Source organism: Ostrinia nubilalis, chromosome 6, assembly GCF_963855985.1.
Source record: "Ostrinia nubilalis chromosome 6, ilOstNubi1.1, whole genome shotgun sequence".
Taxonomy (NCBI): Eukaryota; Metazoa; Arthropoda; class Insecta; order Lepidoptera; family Crambidae; genus Ostrinia; species Ostrinia nubilalis.
The window spans coordinates 14,194,753-14,211,414 of record NC_087093.1 but is presented as its reverse complement, the minus strand read 5'-3'; the positions used below and the strand labels follow the sequence as shown (position 1 = coordinate 14,211,414).

At 37.6% G+C, this 16,662-nt stretch overlaps 1 protein-coding gene across 1 annotated transcript in view; it reads left to right on the top strand.

Moving 5' to 3' along the window:
- The window catches only part of LOC135072678 (kin of IRRE-like protein 3), a 71,068-nt gene that overhangs the window by 49,319 nt on the left and 5,087 nt on the right, over positions 1–16,662 (top strand). Inside the window, exons 3-5 of the mRNA XM_063966686.1 lie at positions 2,302–2,510; positions 10,916–11,126; positions 14,285–14,412. Of these exons, the coding sequence (XP_063822756.1) occupies positions 2,302–2,510; positions 10,916–11,126; positions 14,285–14,412 (548 nt within the window). The remainder of the gene's footprint in view (positions 1–2,301; positions 2,511–10,915; positions 11,127–14,284; positions 14,413–16,662) is intronic.

The window sequence follows — 16,662 nt, the reverse complement described above, 5'->3', positions numbered from 1 at the left end:
TGCTGGCAAACATCTGATATCAAAACACTGTTTTATGTGAACGCCTATAAATCAATTTGACACCTTTTCCGAATAATATTATATTAGCTACCACGCACTTGACACGACATGCTTGTTATTAGCTTGTTTATTAGTCATCGATCTCTACTCTTTCTACCCATCAACATCTCTCGTTTGTGAGAAGCGTAAAGAAAGTTTACGAAGTCGTTAAATTCCAGAGTTCCTCATTAAATTCCTCACTATCCCAACCCAAACACTAAGACCATCAATTCGAAGAGACGTCCTGATTAATGATCCACGATCGATTTAAAAATTAATCGTGTTATCGTGGACCAGAGAAAGAAATGGACTGGAAAATGAAACGTCCCTGAGGAGGCGTAAATCTTGATTGTCAACCCGACTTGATTAAGCGTTAAATTTTAAATTATGAACGGCTGTCAATTTTATAACGGTCTGTTTGTTAGTGTAAAGATTAGGGGCCGATATGTCCTTGGGAATGAAAGGAGGATTATGTTCGACGTAATCAAGATTAACGCGTTTAAAATTGAAACTGATGCTTTCATCGGTTTGATTGATTTATGGAGAAAAATCCACCTACAAGGTGGACCGACGACATCGTAAAGGTAGCGGGGAAGCGCTGGACGCAGGCCGCTACCAATCGATCAACATGGAAAGCATTGGGGGAGGCCTATGTTCAGCAGTGGACGTCCTATGGCTGAAATGATGATGATGGTGATGGAGAAGAAAGTGTTAAAGCGACGAATGAAAAATCCTGTTTTTGGGATATCATCATAAGATTTGAAAGAAGTAGATAGAGCTATCCAGAGTATACAGTAAATTAATATTCAATTGTTTCTCCGGGTTTTTGTCCTTCCAAAATACTGGTCATAATTATTCTGTACTATATGATTTAAAGTCCAATTTTCCAATCACAATTTCCATAACAGTGTACGTACCTGTCATCACAAATAACACGTGCAAAATAACCAGTCTTGGCTGTAAGCCTTCACAAATGAACGCCATAACTTCACATTGCCAATCTAGCATCTGGCAGGTAGCCATATAAGATGTAGATTGTAGCCAAATCTAAACCGAATGCCGCTTATTGCGTCTACTTATCATTACCATCAAATACATTTGTGATTTCTTCGGTCAAATAATATTTTATTTGATTCCTTTGGTTGCGGGGAGCAAAAAACTAAGCCAATTTTTGGGTAAGATTCTATGACGGTTAGTGTATTTTTGTGTACATACAAACTTTTGTGTAAGTATCTGTAGGTGTACTACCTACTAGCATTGTGTACGAGTATAGTGACTTTAGTTACCTGCGTCCAAATCTACACCATGGGAAACGGTACTTTAACGGGTTCAGTAAGATTCAATAAGCATTATTGATACACATTGTTTTTCAAAATAACTTGAACTAAATAAATGTCACTTAGGTATAAGGTAAAAGTTAATAACTATCAATATCAAAAACAAATATTTTCAGTTACTTACTTTTTAGCACTTTCAATTGCTATACTTTACTGTCTTATTCTAAACAGTAATTTGAAATGTTTAAAACTTACAGCTTTATATAAATCGCGTTATTTTTAAAGCACTACGGTTAAAAACTTGCCTTCAACCACTAAGCTTACTAAATCATATTAAATCTACAGCTTGGATGAAAGAAGTAGCGGAATCCATAAATGGGTCAATCGTGTCGTGAATTTAAATTTGGCACAAAATTACAAATCGTCGAGCAGCTTAATCAAATTGAAATTTGTACGAAAAACATAAGTATTTTATATTTTATTGCTTGCTAAAAATAGGCCATACCTAGTTGTTTTGAAGAAAATGTAGCTCCAGACATACTCTGGGCAGGCCTTATACTAATTTGACAGAAAATCTAGCAAAGGTCAGCACAGGACCGGTCCACGTGGAAATCCCTGGGGGAGGTCTTTTTCCACCAGTAGACATCATATTCTCATTATCATTCTTCTAGTCGTGTTGACAGCAAACCTACACAGTTTCTGCCCAGAACTCTGCTACAAGAGTGGTGTTGTCAGTAGCATTCATTAAATCTTCCTGCGTGCAGTTGTTTAGGTACGCAGGGCACGACATTATGTGCTTCATTGATCTGAAAATTATAAACATCTTGAAAAAATCCAACTGTTTAAGACGGGAATTGAACCCACGACCTTTCGCTTGACTGCTCTTTCATCTGAGCTACTTAGACACTGGATGAACCCGTCGTTTTTCAAGTGTAATAAGCTGTTTCAAACATCGATGATCATTAACCATGTTTCTTTTCTACAGTCTGCCGACAAGAAAGCGGGAGCACCCGGTCGAGGGACCAAAGCACAGTGTCAGAGTCTTCCAGAAGATTCCGGGCTGAGTTTCTAGAAGATGTGCCACAGACAGCTGGATCTCCGTACTTCGATCCAAGCACGCCGGAGAACGTGACAGGACTGGTCGGCCACCCAGTCACGCTGCTTTGTAAAGTGAAGAATTTACAGAATAGAACTGTGAGTATCAGTTATAATTTCTGTCAAAAAATCTAGTAGAGTAGATCAGGGTTTCCCAATTTTTTTTGCCAAGGAACCCTAACTGATTATACTTTTCCTAGCGGAACCCCCGTACTACTCCGCCCGCACGCCCTGCCCCTCCCTCGTGCGTAAATAAGTCGGTGCGAGCGAACAACGTCGGTCACGAAACGTGGGATAATATTTTTCACGGAACCCTTGCGGCATTTCCACGGAACCCCAGGGTTCCGCGAACTACCATTCGGGAACCGCTGGAGTAGATTGTTGTTTTCTAAAAATAAGTAGATAGGTAGGTATCTCAACATTGTAATATTATTAAGATGCAATGTTGTTGGGACTATTGTGTTATGAAGTGCATTATTATTAGCTATAATATGAGCTACACAACATACTATTTATTTTTATCGAGTTTCACGAAAGCTCTTTACTTTGATGTCTATCCTTTCCTCGAAAGGACTTCGAATGGGTCTGTGTAATACTAGAAAACCATTCTTACTAGGAACCCCTATCGTTGATAACGTTGTTTGGTGATCCAGTGGTTAAACGCTTAGATCTTAATTCCACGGTCTTGGAAAAATCACTTCGTGAATTTCTAATTTGAACAAGACGGCCTGAATAAACATTGTCTAAACATGTTTTATGTATTTTGGAAAGCAAGTAAAATTGTGTCGGTTCAATTGTCTTGAAGAATACAGCCTGTACAAGTGATTAGATAGACAAAGAATAGATGATAGTTAACATTTTTTGGCATTGAGATGCACGCAAGAATAACATCTGAAGAATTGAGAATGTTACTAGGTATGCAAAATCACTTGAAACCTATGTTACAGTTAAGCTTTTACATAAACAAATACATTTGTTTTTATTTCATTCAAAAATACCCAGTAGTTATGATTTTATAGGCATTCAAAGTTCGCTTAAATATCGAGTCCCGCCGACGGTCACGTGACCCCGCGTGACGTACATTCACAGTGTCCGCTCACTAGACAACGGATATAAACATACTTAAATACATTTTTTTTTGTAAATACATACTTATTATACATATTAACACCCAGACCCATCACAGAAATTAAAATTGAACCAAACCCAAACTTGATGCGATTGTGTCGTTTTATTGCGAATTACCTTCCAGCTCCATCATCAGACCCTGATTACTATATAGAATTAAAGTACTCATCAATACAAAACGAACGAGCCCAAACTCGATGGATTTAAGTCGTTTTATTTAGAGTTCCTATGGCCACCTTCCAGCTCCATCATCAGATCAGCTCCATGTCATCATAATATTGCATGGTCATCCAAATCACATGTGTATGCGAAATTTCAGCTAAATCGGTTGCCCGGAAGTGGGTCTTAATGCAGCTTGCAAGATTCCACCCATACAAATATGAGCCAGTCACTGTAATATGACGTCACGCGCATAAAATGGCGGGTCGGCCGCCGCCCGCACTTTTAAAATTCAATATCTTGGAAACTAATTGACGTATCGAAATAATTCTTTCACGTGTATTTTTTATTTTTAACAGAGAATACAGAAAGCTAAAAAACAAAATTAGTGAACATTCTTCATTGAAGAATCTCAATACGATAAAATGACCTGTTCAATTGAAAATCACATTTTTGTTGTTTTAAATAAATAATCAATTAATGATCACAGTCAATTGCATTTCATGAATCAATTATTATCAGGTGTTGACCATCATCCAACTAAAATGCAAACGTGTGCTTTGCGGTTTAATGCGATGACGTCATTGTTCATTGACGATTGATGGCTTTAATATTCAATTGGAATGATTTGCGTATTGTTTGACAGTCAGTTTAACTAGAACTTTAGTGGCTCTTCATTTAGGTTTTTTTTTTCAATTGTTTGCGGTTAACCTATAAATATTATAAGAAATATCAAAAAAGCTGAAAGAAGTCAACAGATTCTAGCAAAATTCATAAGATTTTGAAAAACCCACAGAATTAAAATTAGAATAATTCGTTTTCTATTATAAAATTATGCAAAGTAATATTTAAAAAACTGAGGTACAGAAAATTTAAGCTGAATTTGCAGTTTTGAACGCAAAATATTACAGTCAATATCCTTATTATACTCGTGTTCTTTTACTTAATCAGACTAAGTGGGCGTAAAGGTTAAGATCTCCTAAAACAAAAATAAAAGTTACGTAGCGTCCTAATAAAATACAAAAATATCCCCCGAAGAAGTTTTATAGAGCCAAAACTCCTAGATGCTTCCCGAATAGCAAAATATTCAACATTTTACGCATCACTCGGTCTCGGGTCATATACATCACCTATTCGGTAGCTGACACTTATATTTCCCAACTCTATTTCATATTTTAGCCTTGCAAACCAAATTCGTTGAAACCGTAGCAGTAGGTAACATAAAATTTTCAGCAGCTATGAATTCATTAAACAGTAAAAAAATTTGAAGAAAATGACGTGATGTTATTACTTCCGACTTTACAAATAATTGGCGTTTTGACAGACAACGGGACTATTCTCACCTCTCGTTCCCACCGCTGCAACTCCTGTGTAGCCAGTGGGGTAATTCAAATGCATTTGTCGACAGTAGAAATCGTCTGTCAAATAATTTTCTAGTAATCAATTTTGAACTGATTGTCAAGGTAATACAGTTGAAAATTGAATGTCAAAGCCAGACGACGCCTAATGTCATTCTGCCGAGAGTAGATGCCAAATTTCCAATATCGCGTCCGAAGACGGTGAACTTTGTCAATATAGTGGTCTATAAGGGTCATAATTAGTGGATACCGACGATTTTCGCGCTGTCATCTCAACGACTGCCCACCCAGGATCTACAGCTTGACCTCCAATAAAAACCCAACCAGTGATGGTCAAGTTTGTCCCGGGTCAAAGTTAAACTGTCATTGGACCGGCAGCGACATTAGTCAGAAGAATATTTAGGAGGAGTTAAGTTAAGCTAAGGTTTAAGTAAAGGAGTAAGCATTTATAATGGGGACCTATCTTGTGAGCTAATAACAGCAGCTACCTGCCAATAATATTTTTCACAAAATAGCTTACATTTTGGCTCACGTTTTGGCATGTAATAAAACGGTACTGGTGTTAACTACCAAAATGAGGGTTAATTAAACAACTTTGTACAGAACTCGTAACTGGATTAGTTATAGCTGACACGCCATAAAACATCCGTAAAACCATCCAGTTTCCATCTTTGTTGCTTAGATAAAGTATTTGGCACACTGGATGCGATCAGCGGTTTGCGTCTAGCGGCCGCCCGCGACTTCGTACGCGTGGACCTCGTTTTACCCTCTTAGTTCGTAAAATCTGTTGCTAGATGGCGTTTCACGGTTTCCTCCTCATGAATATTTACGAATGTCAAAAAAGTAGTTTGTCCAGCGCTGTAGACTTTAATCAATGACGATAGATGGCGCTTTTGACACGTCTTATTTATTTATTGAAATATATTTGTCACATATCGTCATAAATTATAGCCCATATATGCTAATCTGGGCTATAAACAATAATACTGGAAAGTTTCAACAAAATCCGTTCAGTAGTTTTTGCGTGAAAGAGTGACAAACATCCAAACGTCCACAAAACTTTCGCATTTATAATATTAGTAGGATTAACAACTTTGTCGGTCTCTACATTTTGTTTTGATACGATCTGACCATGCAGGCACGAGCAAAAATGCAAACAGCACCGCTGACAGATTGCCTTGTCACGACCGCCGACCGATTGCCTTGACCAACAATGTTGTTCATACATGGATTGCTTTCTTTTTGACCTGACCGCAGACCGCAGAACCCATCCAGTGCTGCAGTGTGGCAAACCCTAAAATCTCAAAGGCAACACAGTGGGTTGACACCGTAAACCAGTTACTAAGTTGGACTTTCTCCAATTTCATTAGCAGAGTCCAGTTGTAACTTAACAAACTTGTAGCATAATAAGTTAGAACAAAAACATCGTAGAACAAAGTCCTATTGTGAATACTAGTGGTGTTGAATCGTAGCATAATAAAGGTTCTTAGAACACTTCTTTACTGAACAACTAATATGAATAGCAGAAAGAACTGTTTATGTTGAGTCATTGTGGAAATCCTTGGAGAAGGCCTTTGTGCAGTAGTGGACGTACCTTGGCTAAAATTATTACGTTAAGTCTAGAAATGAAAAAAAAAACCCTTTTTTAAATCTTTATTGTTTAAAGAGGTTTTTTTCAAAATAACCCTGACAAAAGTGTGCTGTACTGTGCCACTTTTTACCTGAAAACCCCAGTTCAGATTTTAAACTTTCGCGTTCCATTACAACTAAAATAGAACATCAAGGATCAAGCCGTGAGTACATAATGTAACTCAGCAATAAATATCATGTTAAGACCCGTGTCTTTCTATCCCAGTTCTATGTTAGTTACAGACATAAAGATAGAGTAGAATGTAAATCATTGATAAAGCGTTTGATTATCATATCAATAGTGGTAAATATTCACAAGTGTATGTACTCGTATATGAGACCAAAAGTAGTAATAATGTCCTTCCCATAAGCACTGCTTTAAGGCGTAACCTATCCAGTAAGTCTCCCTTAACACAAGATTAGTTTTAAACTTAGGCACTTCACGCTGATTAAGACAGCTTGTCTCGTGGACTACAACCATTACAACTAGATTGTGGCTTAATACAAGCATAACGTCATAATTTAAGACCCAGTGTAATAACGGATTTGTAATTAATAGGCGCACAATATAGTTGTAGAAACTCAAACAAATAAGACCTGAGAAATTTGGTAGGAGTTTGTAGAATGCACGGGACTATTCCCACCTCTCGTTCTCACTGCTGCAACTCCTATGTAGCCAGGATCTACAGCTTGACCGCCAATAAAAACCCAACCAGTGATGGTCAAGTTCGTCCCTGGGGAAAGTTAAACTGTCATTGGACCTGCAACGAAATTAATCAGAAGAATATAGGGGGAGTACGAAGTTAAGAATGCAAGCGACTTGCGGCTGGTTACGTTAAATATTTAAGGAATTTGTGTTTAGAATGTCTTCTCTTATGACTTAAAAAGATGACAGGTGGCTACTCCTACTACCAAAAATACATTAGGTATCGTCATTATAATATGTATAAGGATTTACCATCTCGAAAAATATTGTCATCAATTGGCTATAGTCACTACTAAATGTTGTCTAAGATTATTTAAATTTTAATATAGAAATGTAATTTAGACGAACTTCAGTATGTTATTCGTGTCTCATGCTTGATCACAATCCTCCTTGAGCTCCAAACTATTCTCTCACATGTACGAACGGGAGCTAAATGCACGACAACATAGTAAAAATTAAGATTCAAACTACTACGAGACCAAAATGGCTAAGTCGTGGTATCCGCGTTTGTAGTAAACGGAAAAGGGATCTACTTTGGCAATATAGACGCGCTCCGAACATCAAAAATAAAACAGCCTTCCAAACCTATGCAAAGCGATACAAATCTGTAGTAAAACTGACTCAAAAGTCTCAGAATGACTACTATGTAAAGAATTCTTTAAATAAGTGCAAAGCGACCTGGGAAGTAATAAAAAAAGTAAAAGCGAAATACCCCAAACAAAGCATAGATAAAATCAATCTAAAAGACAAACTTATTACTGACCCTCAAGAAATCGCTAACGAATTTAATGATTATTTTGTTGACGAAGTTAAGACTGATATTAATATTCACAATGTAAATAATATCCAGGTTAATCATAATTTTAATACAATTTTCTTAAATCCTACAATACCTATTGACATTCAAAATATTATATTATCTTTAAAAAATACTAATAGTGCTGGCTATGATGATATCATCACGTCTACAGTTAAAGATACATGTGCCATTATTTCACCAGTATTGAGCTTCATTTTGAATTTGTGCTTTGAACATAGCACTTATCCAAAGGCTCTTAAAACATCAATTGTTAAACCTTTATTTAAAAAAGAAGATAGGACTGACATGCGTTTTTATAGACCAATAGCCTTAATTCCAGTTTTTTCAAAGGTATTTGAAAAAGTTATATATAAAAAACTTAATTCATTTCTAGAAACTAAAAATATTTTTGCACCCCAACAATATGGTTTCAGAAAGAACAAAAGTATAAATCAAGCTGTATTTAGTTTTTTGTTTAATGTTACACAAGGAGTAGACCAACGCACACCTACAGCTGCTTTATTTATGGACATGACCAAAGCATTTGATTATGTCGATCACAAAATATTGTTGAATAAGCTATATTGTTATGGTATTAGGGGTAATATGCATGGCTTAATAAAGTCTTATTTAAGTGATCGACAACAAGCAACGAGGGTCGAGAGAATTAACACGAAAACCAAAACTGAAGTTGTATACCAGTCAGAGCTTAGGTATATAAAGCACGGTGTGCCGCAAGGTAGTGTGCTTGGCCCCTTACTATTCTTAATATATATTAACGACTTACCTTCCGTAACGAAACACAACATGACATTATTTGCAGATGACAGTACTATTCTTTTGAGTAATAATAATTGGACATATTTAGAGAATGACATAAATGAAACCTTGACATCTATTATTGAATGGCTGAGGAATAATAATCTTCGAATAAATTTAGATAAAACTGTAATTATGAATTTTAGACAACATGATAACGATGCAGATAATCTCAATGTAACATATTGTGGTAAACGACTTGACGTAATACATTCGACAAAGTTCTTGGGCTTGTATATTGATAGTACCTTAAAATGGAAAAGTCACATTGCACACGTTAGGAAGAAACTAAGTCAATTTTCATACGCATTATACAATCTCAGGAAAATTTCTAACAAATCGGCTTTACTAACGGCCTATAATGGTTATGTCGTGTCCACACTACGATACGGCATAATATTCTGGGGAAATTCTGTCGATAAAGATCTTGCTTTCAAAGCTCAAAAGCGGTGCATCAGAGCAATGCATAACATGAAACAGACAGACTCATGTAAGCCATTATTTGTGGGATTGAAATTGTTGACTGTTCCATGTCTGTACATTTATGAGGTTGCAATTTTTGTCAAAACTAATAATAATTTATTTCAATTTAAGACTCGAGATCGTCATAGAAACAAACTGTGTGTCGTAGCTTGTAAGACAACGCTAATGAATCAGAGCATTTATTGTAACGCTGCTCGTATTTTTAACAAAATTCGCGATGAAATTCGCAATATTGACGATCTCATTATATTTAAAAATAAATTCCAAGAATTTCTGGTTAAAAAATGCTACTATTCGGTCCAGGAATATTTATCTGACAATGGTAAAATAAGTAATGAATAATTTATCGTATGAATCTAATGTAATCATTCTTTTATTCAATTCAATTTAATTTAATTTACTATTGTATTGTATGCCTAAAAGGCGGAACACAGTGAAACTAATTGTGATATGTGACCTGTATGTACCTATATAACCTGTGATTCACAATAAAGACATTATTATTATTATTATTATTATTATTATTACATCGTTGCCACAGTTTTTGTCCCATTTCCACTTGCTCGAGGAACCCTAAGTATATTAAAGTTTGTAACAAAACGTCGTCGGAAGAATCGTGGAGGACAATAACGACAGTTCTTGTTCAATCTGATTCAAAACCACGCTTTTGAATCGTACTTTAGTTTCCTCTTGAGCAGAAATAATGTTTCCTGGAAGTTTTATTTATAATTTTGTAGCATATTCGGTTTGTAAGTGTCATTATATTCGTGCCATATAGTATCAATGTGAAGAAAAATCAACATAAAGGCCTAGTATGTTTATCTAAAATTCTGGATAGATAGTACATTATTAATTTATCTACCTAAAGTATTTTTATCTCATTTTGTTTTTTATTTTACTTAATACCTTTTCTGACAAAACCCTTAATGTTAATTACTTTCATAATTAAATTCGGAAGCTATTAGTAACACTGTTGAGTTAGTATTATTATAATAGGTTTCGACTTTATTTGCGAACTTTCTTTAAATTAAAGTAGGTATTAATAAAAAATCCTGTTTTCTCAATTAATAAAAATGCTGGAAATAAAAATACTATGTGTAATCGTTGCCTTACATGTCTACATGTCTTGCGGCCTCACCCTGAAAATGTTCTTATCGCCCCATGTTAAAACAAACTAAGAAGTCATGCTCAAGTTTTGTTTGAGTAGGCCACAACAACATTCGCAAAAGTTGCCCTTTCGGGTCAGCTGGGTTTCCCTTCGTTATGTTTTGTTTACAGAAACAATGAACGATGACCAAACGAAGCCCGCACCACAATTATTATTCTCCATCTTAGTTACATACAAAAATAAGTGACTGACGTTGATATCAATGTCAGATGCTAACTTGAATTCTTTGAAACTAACAATAGTTTATTCCATCAGGTATCATGGGTCCGGCACCGGGACATTCACCTGCTGACGGTGGGGCGCTACACGTACACGTCGGACCAGCGCTTCGAGGCGCAGCACAAGCCGCGCTCCGAGGAGTGGGCGCTGCGCATCCGCAGCCCGCAGCGGCGCGACTCCGGCCAGTACGAGTGCCAGATCTCCACCACGCTGCCCATCGGCCACGCCGTGTTCCTCAACATAGTAGGTACGGCACACACAGAGCGACTAGCGAGCGTCACTCACTACACCTCAGCAGCGCGCGACTCCGGCCAGTACGAGTGCCAGATCTCCACCACGCCGCCCATCGGCCACGCCGTGTTCCTCAACATAGTAGGTACGGCACACGACGAGTGACTAGCGAGCGTCACTCACTACACTTCAGCAGCGTAACACTAGGCCGTGTCCCTTTTACTTGATAGTAATGTTTTTCGATTGTGATCGAATTAGAAATGAGGAGATCAGCAGGAGAACCAAATTGACTGACATAGAACGCAGAATTGCTAAAATGAAGTGGCAGTGGGTGGCGCACATGCTCGCAGAGCTGATGGTCGCTGGGGCAGAAAATTTCTCGAGTGGCGACCATGATCCGGAAGACGTATTGTGGGCAGACCTTCCACTAGGTGAACCGACGATCTGGTGAAGGTCGCGGGAGGTGCCTGGATGCGGGCGACGCAGGACCGATCGCTGTGGAAATCCTTGGGGAAGGCCTTTGTCCATGTCATTCGGTTGAAACGAACGAACGTTATTGTAGTACACAATAAGATTTATTAGACACATACGAGCAGGTGATCATAATAGGGTAATTGGTCATGAATTTATTCATTTACCTACTTTACCAATTGCGGAAAAACTAGCGCGCTATATTATGCTGCAGACTGAAACCTTCCTCGAGATAGGAATTCCTTGTTAAAGTGATATTAGGTACCTCGAGCGGAGCTCCTGCTCAAATTACCTACCTTATTATGATAATAACTTTTAAAGCACTTCCTTTCTCATAACTGGCAATATCAACATAGTTTCTTAATAAGACACTTTTCCAATAATGCAATGATGTCAAGATCAGTTCAGCGAAGAATCTGTAGTCATCTTTGACTCTTCAAGCAGTAAAATTGAAAAATTAACTTTAAGCTACAAGTTTTTTGTTAATGTATGTAAATACCTGCCTAGTAAAATTACAGATTCCCTCAGAACCTTTTAATATTTGTCCAAAACTTGACCGATCTTTGACAATTTTATTACATTATGTTGAGCTCTTAAAAGTTTCCGCCAAAACTCGTAAAACATTTTCATGAAATTCTTACAAACCTGGCGTATAAAATCGGATTTTGGTTGACATTATCACTGAACAGAATGGCCCATGGGCAAAACAAAACGTAGTACTCAGTAAGCAATTAAGACCAAATGAAATAAATATTTATGCAATCGCCTGAATCAGTAGTTACTGATATAGTATGATGGAGGACCAGTTCGCGTGCAGATTTATCGATAAAAACTTTTAGCAACATAGTATTGTATTAGATTTCCTTCTTCGTCTAATAATAAAGATCTAAGATACATTTTGATAAGCGCTTATTCACCTTTCGTTAACGTCATTGCGATTAAAATGGACCGACATACTTGTACTAGGTGTACCTAGCTCGGTGGACCGACAATCTGGTGCGGGAAGTACTTGGATGGGGACCCTGTTGTTATTGAAATCCTTGACTGAGGCCTTTGTCCAGCAATGGTCGTCGTTTGGCTGAACCTAACTTGTTCAATAAAACATTAATTATGTTAGTGCCTAATTAGTGACAATTATTTTTGTAAAACTTCAAAGCCATTTGAATTAATTCTCGTATTATTTTGTTGCTTTTTTGTAGGAATAATAAAACGCAATATACTAAGGAGAAAACACTGCTTATTGCAAGCAAACCGTGCGTGTTGTAATTGGAATCTCATCTATAACAGCTTCCAAGTGAAAAACCATGTTATGTTCATTAAATTTCCGACATTACAAACGCCATAACTGTCAATTATCGCATACACAAGCCTGTAACCTACCAAATGCCGTATCAGCGTAGTTACTCCGAAAAACGTTATCCGAAGTTTCGAATGTTACCATCTCTCTCACGCAAATCGATATGCCAGTATGAGCGACGGTGATAGATAGACCCGAAACTACGTAAACAGCGTTTCGTAGTAGCCCTGCTGAATTACCATGTTCGCGCGGTGCCGGACCGGATCATTTGATTTCGCAAGCAAATCATCGAATTCAAATCATGAGTACATTAATTTGTCCAGCGAATTTGCATAATGAACGCGTGATTAGTAAACTGCAGCTGGATTTCGATGATGAAGCATAAGAGGATTCTAGATGGTAAATGGATGTTGCAGTCGTTTGTTCGTTCGTTCGTTTCAGCCGAAAGACGTCCACTGCTGGACAAAGGCCTCGCCCAAGGATTTCCAAAAAGACCGGTCCGGCGCCGCTCGCATCCAGGCACCTCCCGCTCGCATCCAGGCACCTCCCGCGACCCTCACCAGATCGTCGGTTTACCTAGTGGGAGGCCTGCCCACGCGGCCATCAGCTCTACGAGCTAGTCATTTGTAAATTGTATAAGTAATTCACATTTATAATCTCTTTAAAGAGGCTGATAAAGGTCGCATCGTAAGATGATCCCACAAGGACGGACGCCAACGGCCAATCTGGAAATCATTGGGGGATGTCCTGTTCAGCGTGGACGTCCTGTGGCTGAAATGATGATGATGATGATGATGATGAAAAATGGTGACTAAGTGACAGATGGAAGTAAAATAGCCCATAAAAGGTTTTAAACCTTTGTTTGTCACCTGTCATCCGCTTTGCAATGGAGGGAAGTCGAACCTTAATTTCGAACTCCTCCTATGTTCTTCTGATTAATTTCGTTGCGGGTCCAATGACAGTTTAACTTTCCCCCGGGATAAACTTGAACTTCATTGGTTGGGTTTTTATGGCGGTCAAGCTGTAGATCCTGGCTACACAGGAGTTGCAGTGGTGGGAACGAGAGGTGGGAATAGTCCCGTAGCCAGTTCATTTGTGGTTGAGGATTCTGGGTGAATCTCGCTTCAACCGTCGGCTTGATCACTTAAGAGCCTGTCCAGGAGGGCAATTCGCCGCCAATTCGCGCGAACACGAGCGTATTGTATGACGAGATTTACGCGCGAATTTTCAACTCGCGCGTGTCTTGTGGACGCAATGTATTGACTCCTAGTATCTCGCCAACGTGCGTATGGATTCTACGCGTATAGAATCTCGCTCTCCTGGAGAGGCCCTAAATATCAGGTCAAAAAAACTTCCTAGTTAAAAAAAAATCTTTTCCCATTTCTCATACTGTCATTTTCTTTCAGAGCCAGAGACGGAGATCCTCGGAGGTCCAGACCTGTTCATCTACGCCGGCTCCACCATAAACTTGACCTGCATAGTGCGGCACACGCCGGAGCCACCTAACACTATCAATTGGACGCATAGAGGCAAGGTAAGTGGATTAACTAACTACTATTTCTATTATAGTTGTTGCAATTCACGAAGGCGAGTGAACTTTACATGTGTGGTGGCTACAATATCGTTATGTGCAAGTACACGTACACACACAAGTAAAGCTCACTTGCCGTAGTGAGTTGCAAGAACTATACTCAAAACTAACTTCATGAATGAAATATGAACTACGAGTATAACTTGTGGTTCAGGCAGAGTAGAGTAGGAACCCCCTATTCTTCTCGTAAATGTCATAAGTGTTATAAAACCATTTCCTCCATTTTTTCACTGGTAAATTAGAGAGGCACATACTCCCGCAGTTGTGACAAATAATAAATGACCTGATAAAGAATCCGCTCTAGTTTGTCCGCAACTACTCGTAATTACTTTATCAACTGTTTAATGCAAATTTTTTTTCTGTAGTTCATCAGTTTGACCAAATCAATGAACTGTGCAGTGCACCCTATTTCCCAATATTTTAAACAAATTAAGTATTTGCCTGATGTTATTAGAAATTATGTTAGTAATTATATTCAAACGAAAATGTTACTGCATGAGTAGAACGTACGACTTTTAAACGAGTATACTATTGTTTCAATATTAAAATAATTATATTGATTGAATAGCGGATGCCACGAGAGATAATGTTCACTCAACCACACAGAATAATAGTCGCGATTTGAAATGATTTAATTTTGAAATACAAAACAATATCTAGCCGTTCAAACAGATTGTTGGATAAATATCGTGTGATAATAGAAGGTATATTTTGTATTGGGAACACCGGTACGAGTACAAATAGGTGATAGGTATTTCATTCGTTGTGTAAATAATTTAGTGTAGTTTGTTCGCTGTATTAATCCATAAATCAACAGGGCAAGATTCGATGTCAATGATTTTAGACTTGGTGTTGAGAGCTACAAATGTCTTCTTATACTTTATCCCGGTTTCTGGAAGGAGGACACGCACACGATAAATATTTTTTGTGACAGACGCGGGCGAAACCGCGGGCAAAAGCTAGTTTGTTTATAAATTGAATTAACCTATAGTTGTTAACATTGGTAACATTGATTTTACTTAAAACAGATTTGAGCTGCAGCTTATGAAACCAGCCAGTAGCGTCAGAAATTATTCATACTTTGGTTGTAGCTTCGACGCGCTCGAACGCTCCAACAATACCATACTAAATGTATGAAATATTTCATACGTCGACGTCGACGGTGAATTACGAATACCTCCTTTGTTTTAGGTACTCGTAGAACATGTTTCAACAAACTTGAACATTTTATATGTATAATAAAACACGTTATTATAGTAGGTGAAGTAGTATTAGGATTCTCACTATGTACCTACTTTCCAAAGTTTTCACACTGCTCTTTTTCTCATTTAGTACCTACATAAAGAACCAGTTTCACCAATTCAAAGTAAGTTTCGGATCTGATATGAAAAAAAGCTAATAAAGTTATGTGTTTAGTGATTTTTCTGCCAGACCTATAACTGATACCTGTAAAACTAAAAGTTACAGTTTATTGAACAAATAAGTAAGTTCATAATAGACTATCAAGGAATTTAGCGGCAAAACAGACTCTCATTAAACTAAGATTACATGTATAACCCGTTACAATCCTGTTTATTCCACCAACAATTACACAGCAGATTGCTGGAGCGATTCCATACTAACCGCCCACGAAATGGAATGGCATTCCAATTCCAGAGTCTGCAATTAGACCGTAAACTCCGCGAAACAGCCCATACCTAAAGACTGCGGAGCTGTGGCAAGCTAATGAAAAGTTATTATACTGAATACTTGCAGTAGAGTTGTCCGAGTCGCTATTTTAAAGGTTAGTCTGTGTTTTACCCGACAATTTGGTTGAGTGCGAAATCTTGAGTTTTTTTTTCAATTGCTTTATTGTCATTTTGTAAATTAACGGTATTTTAAAGATCATGTTTTGCTGTCCATACTCACGCTGTTTATCATTCTTCAACTCTTCATTGAAGGTGCACGGTCTTCTCTAATTTACCAGAGCAAATGTAGGATTTGGCGAGTGAATCTCCATTCTCCACAAACTGCTCAGATTGGTTGGGATGTCATCACTAATTCTGAATTATAATATGAAGGTGTTTCTCCCTCATCCTTTATTTTTAACTAAGTATTTTAGACAACATCATGAGCACTTAAAGATTTAGGTGTTGAACCGACTGTTTATCGTTTTCCTACGAAACTTCTGATTTTAATCAATTTAAAATCGTT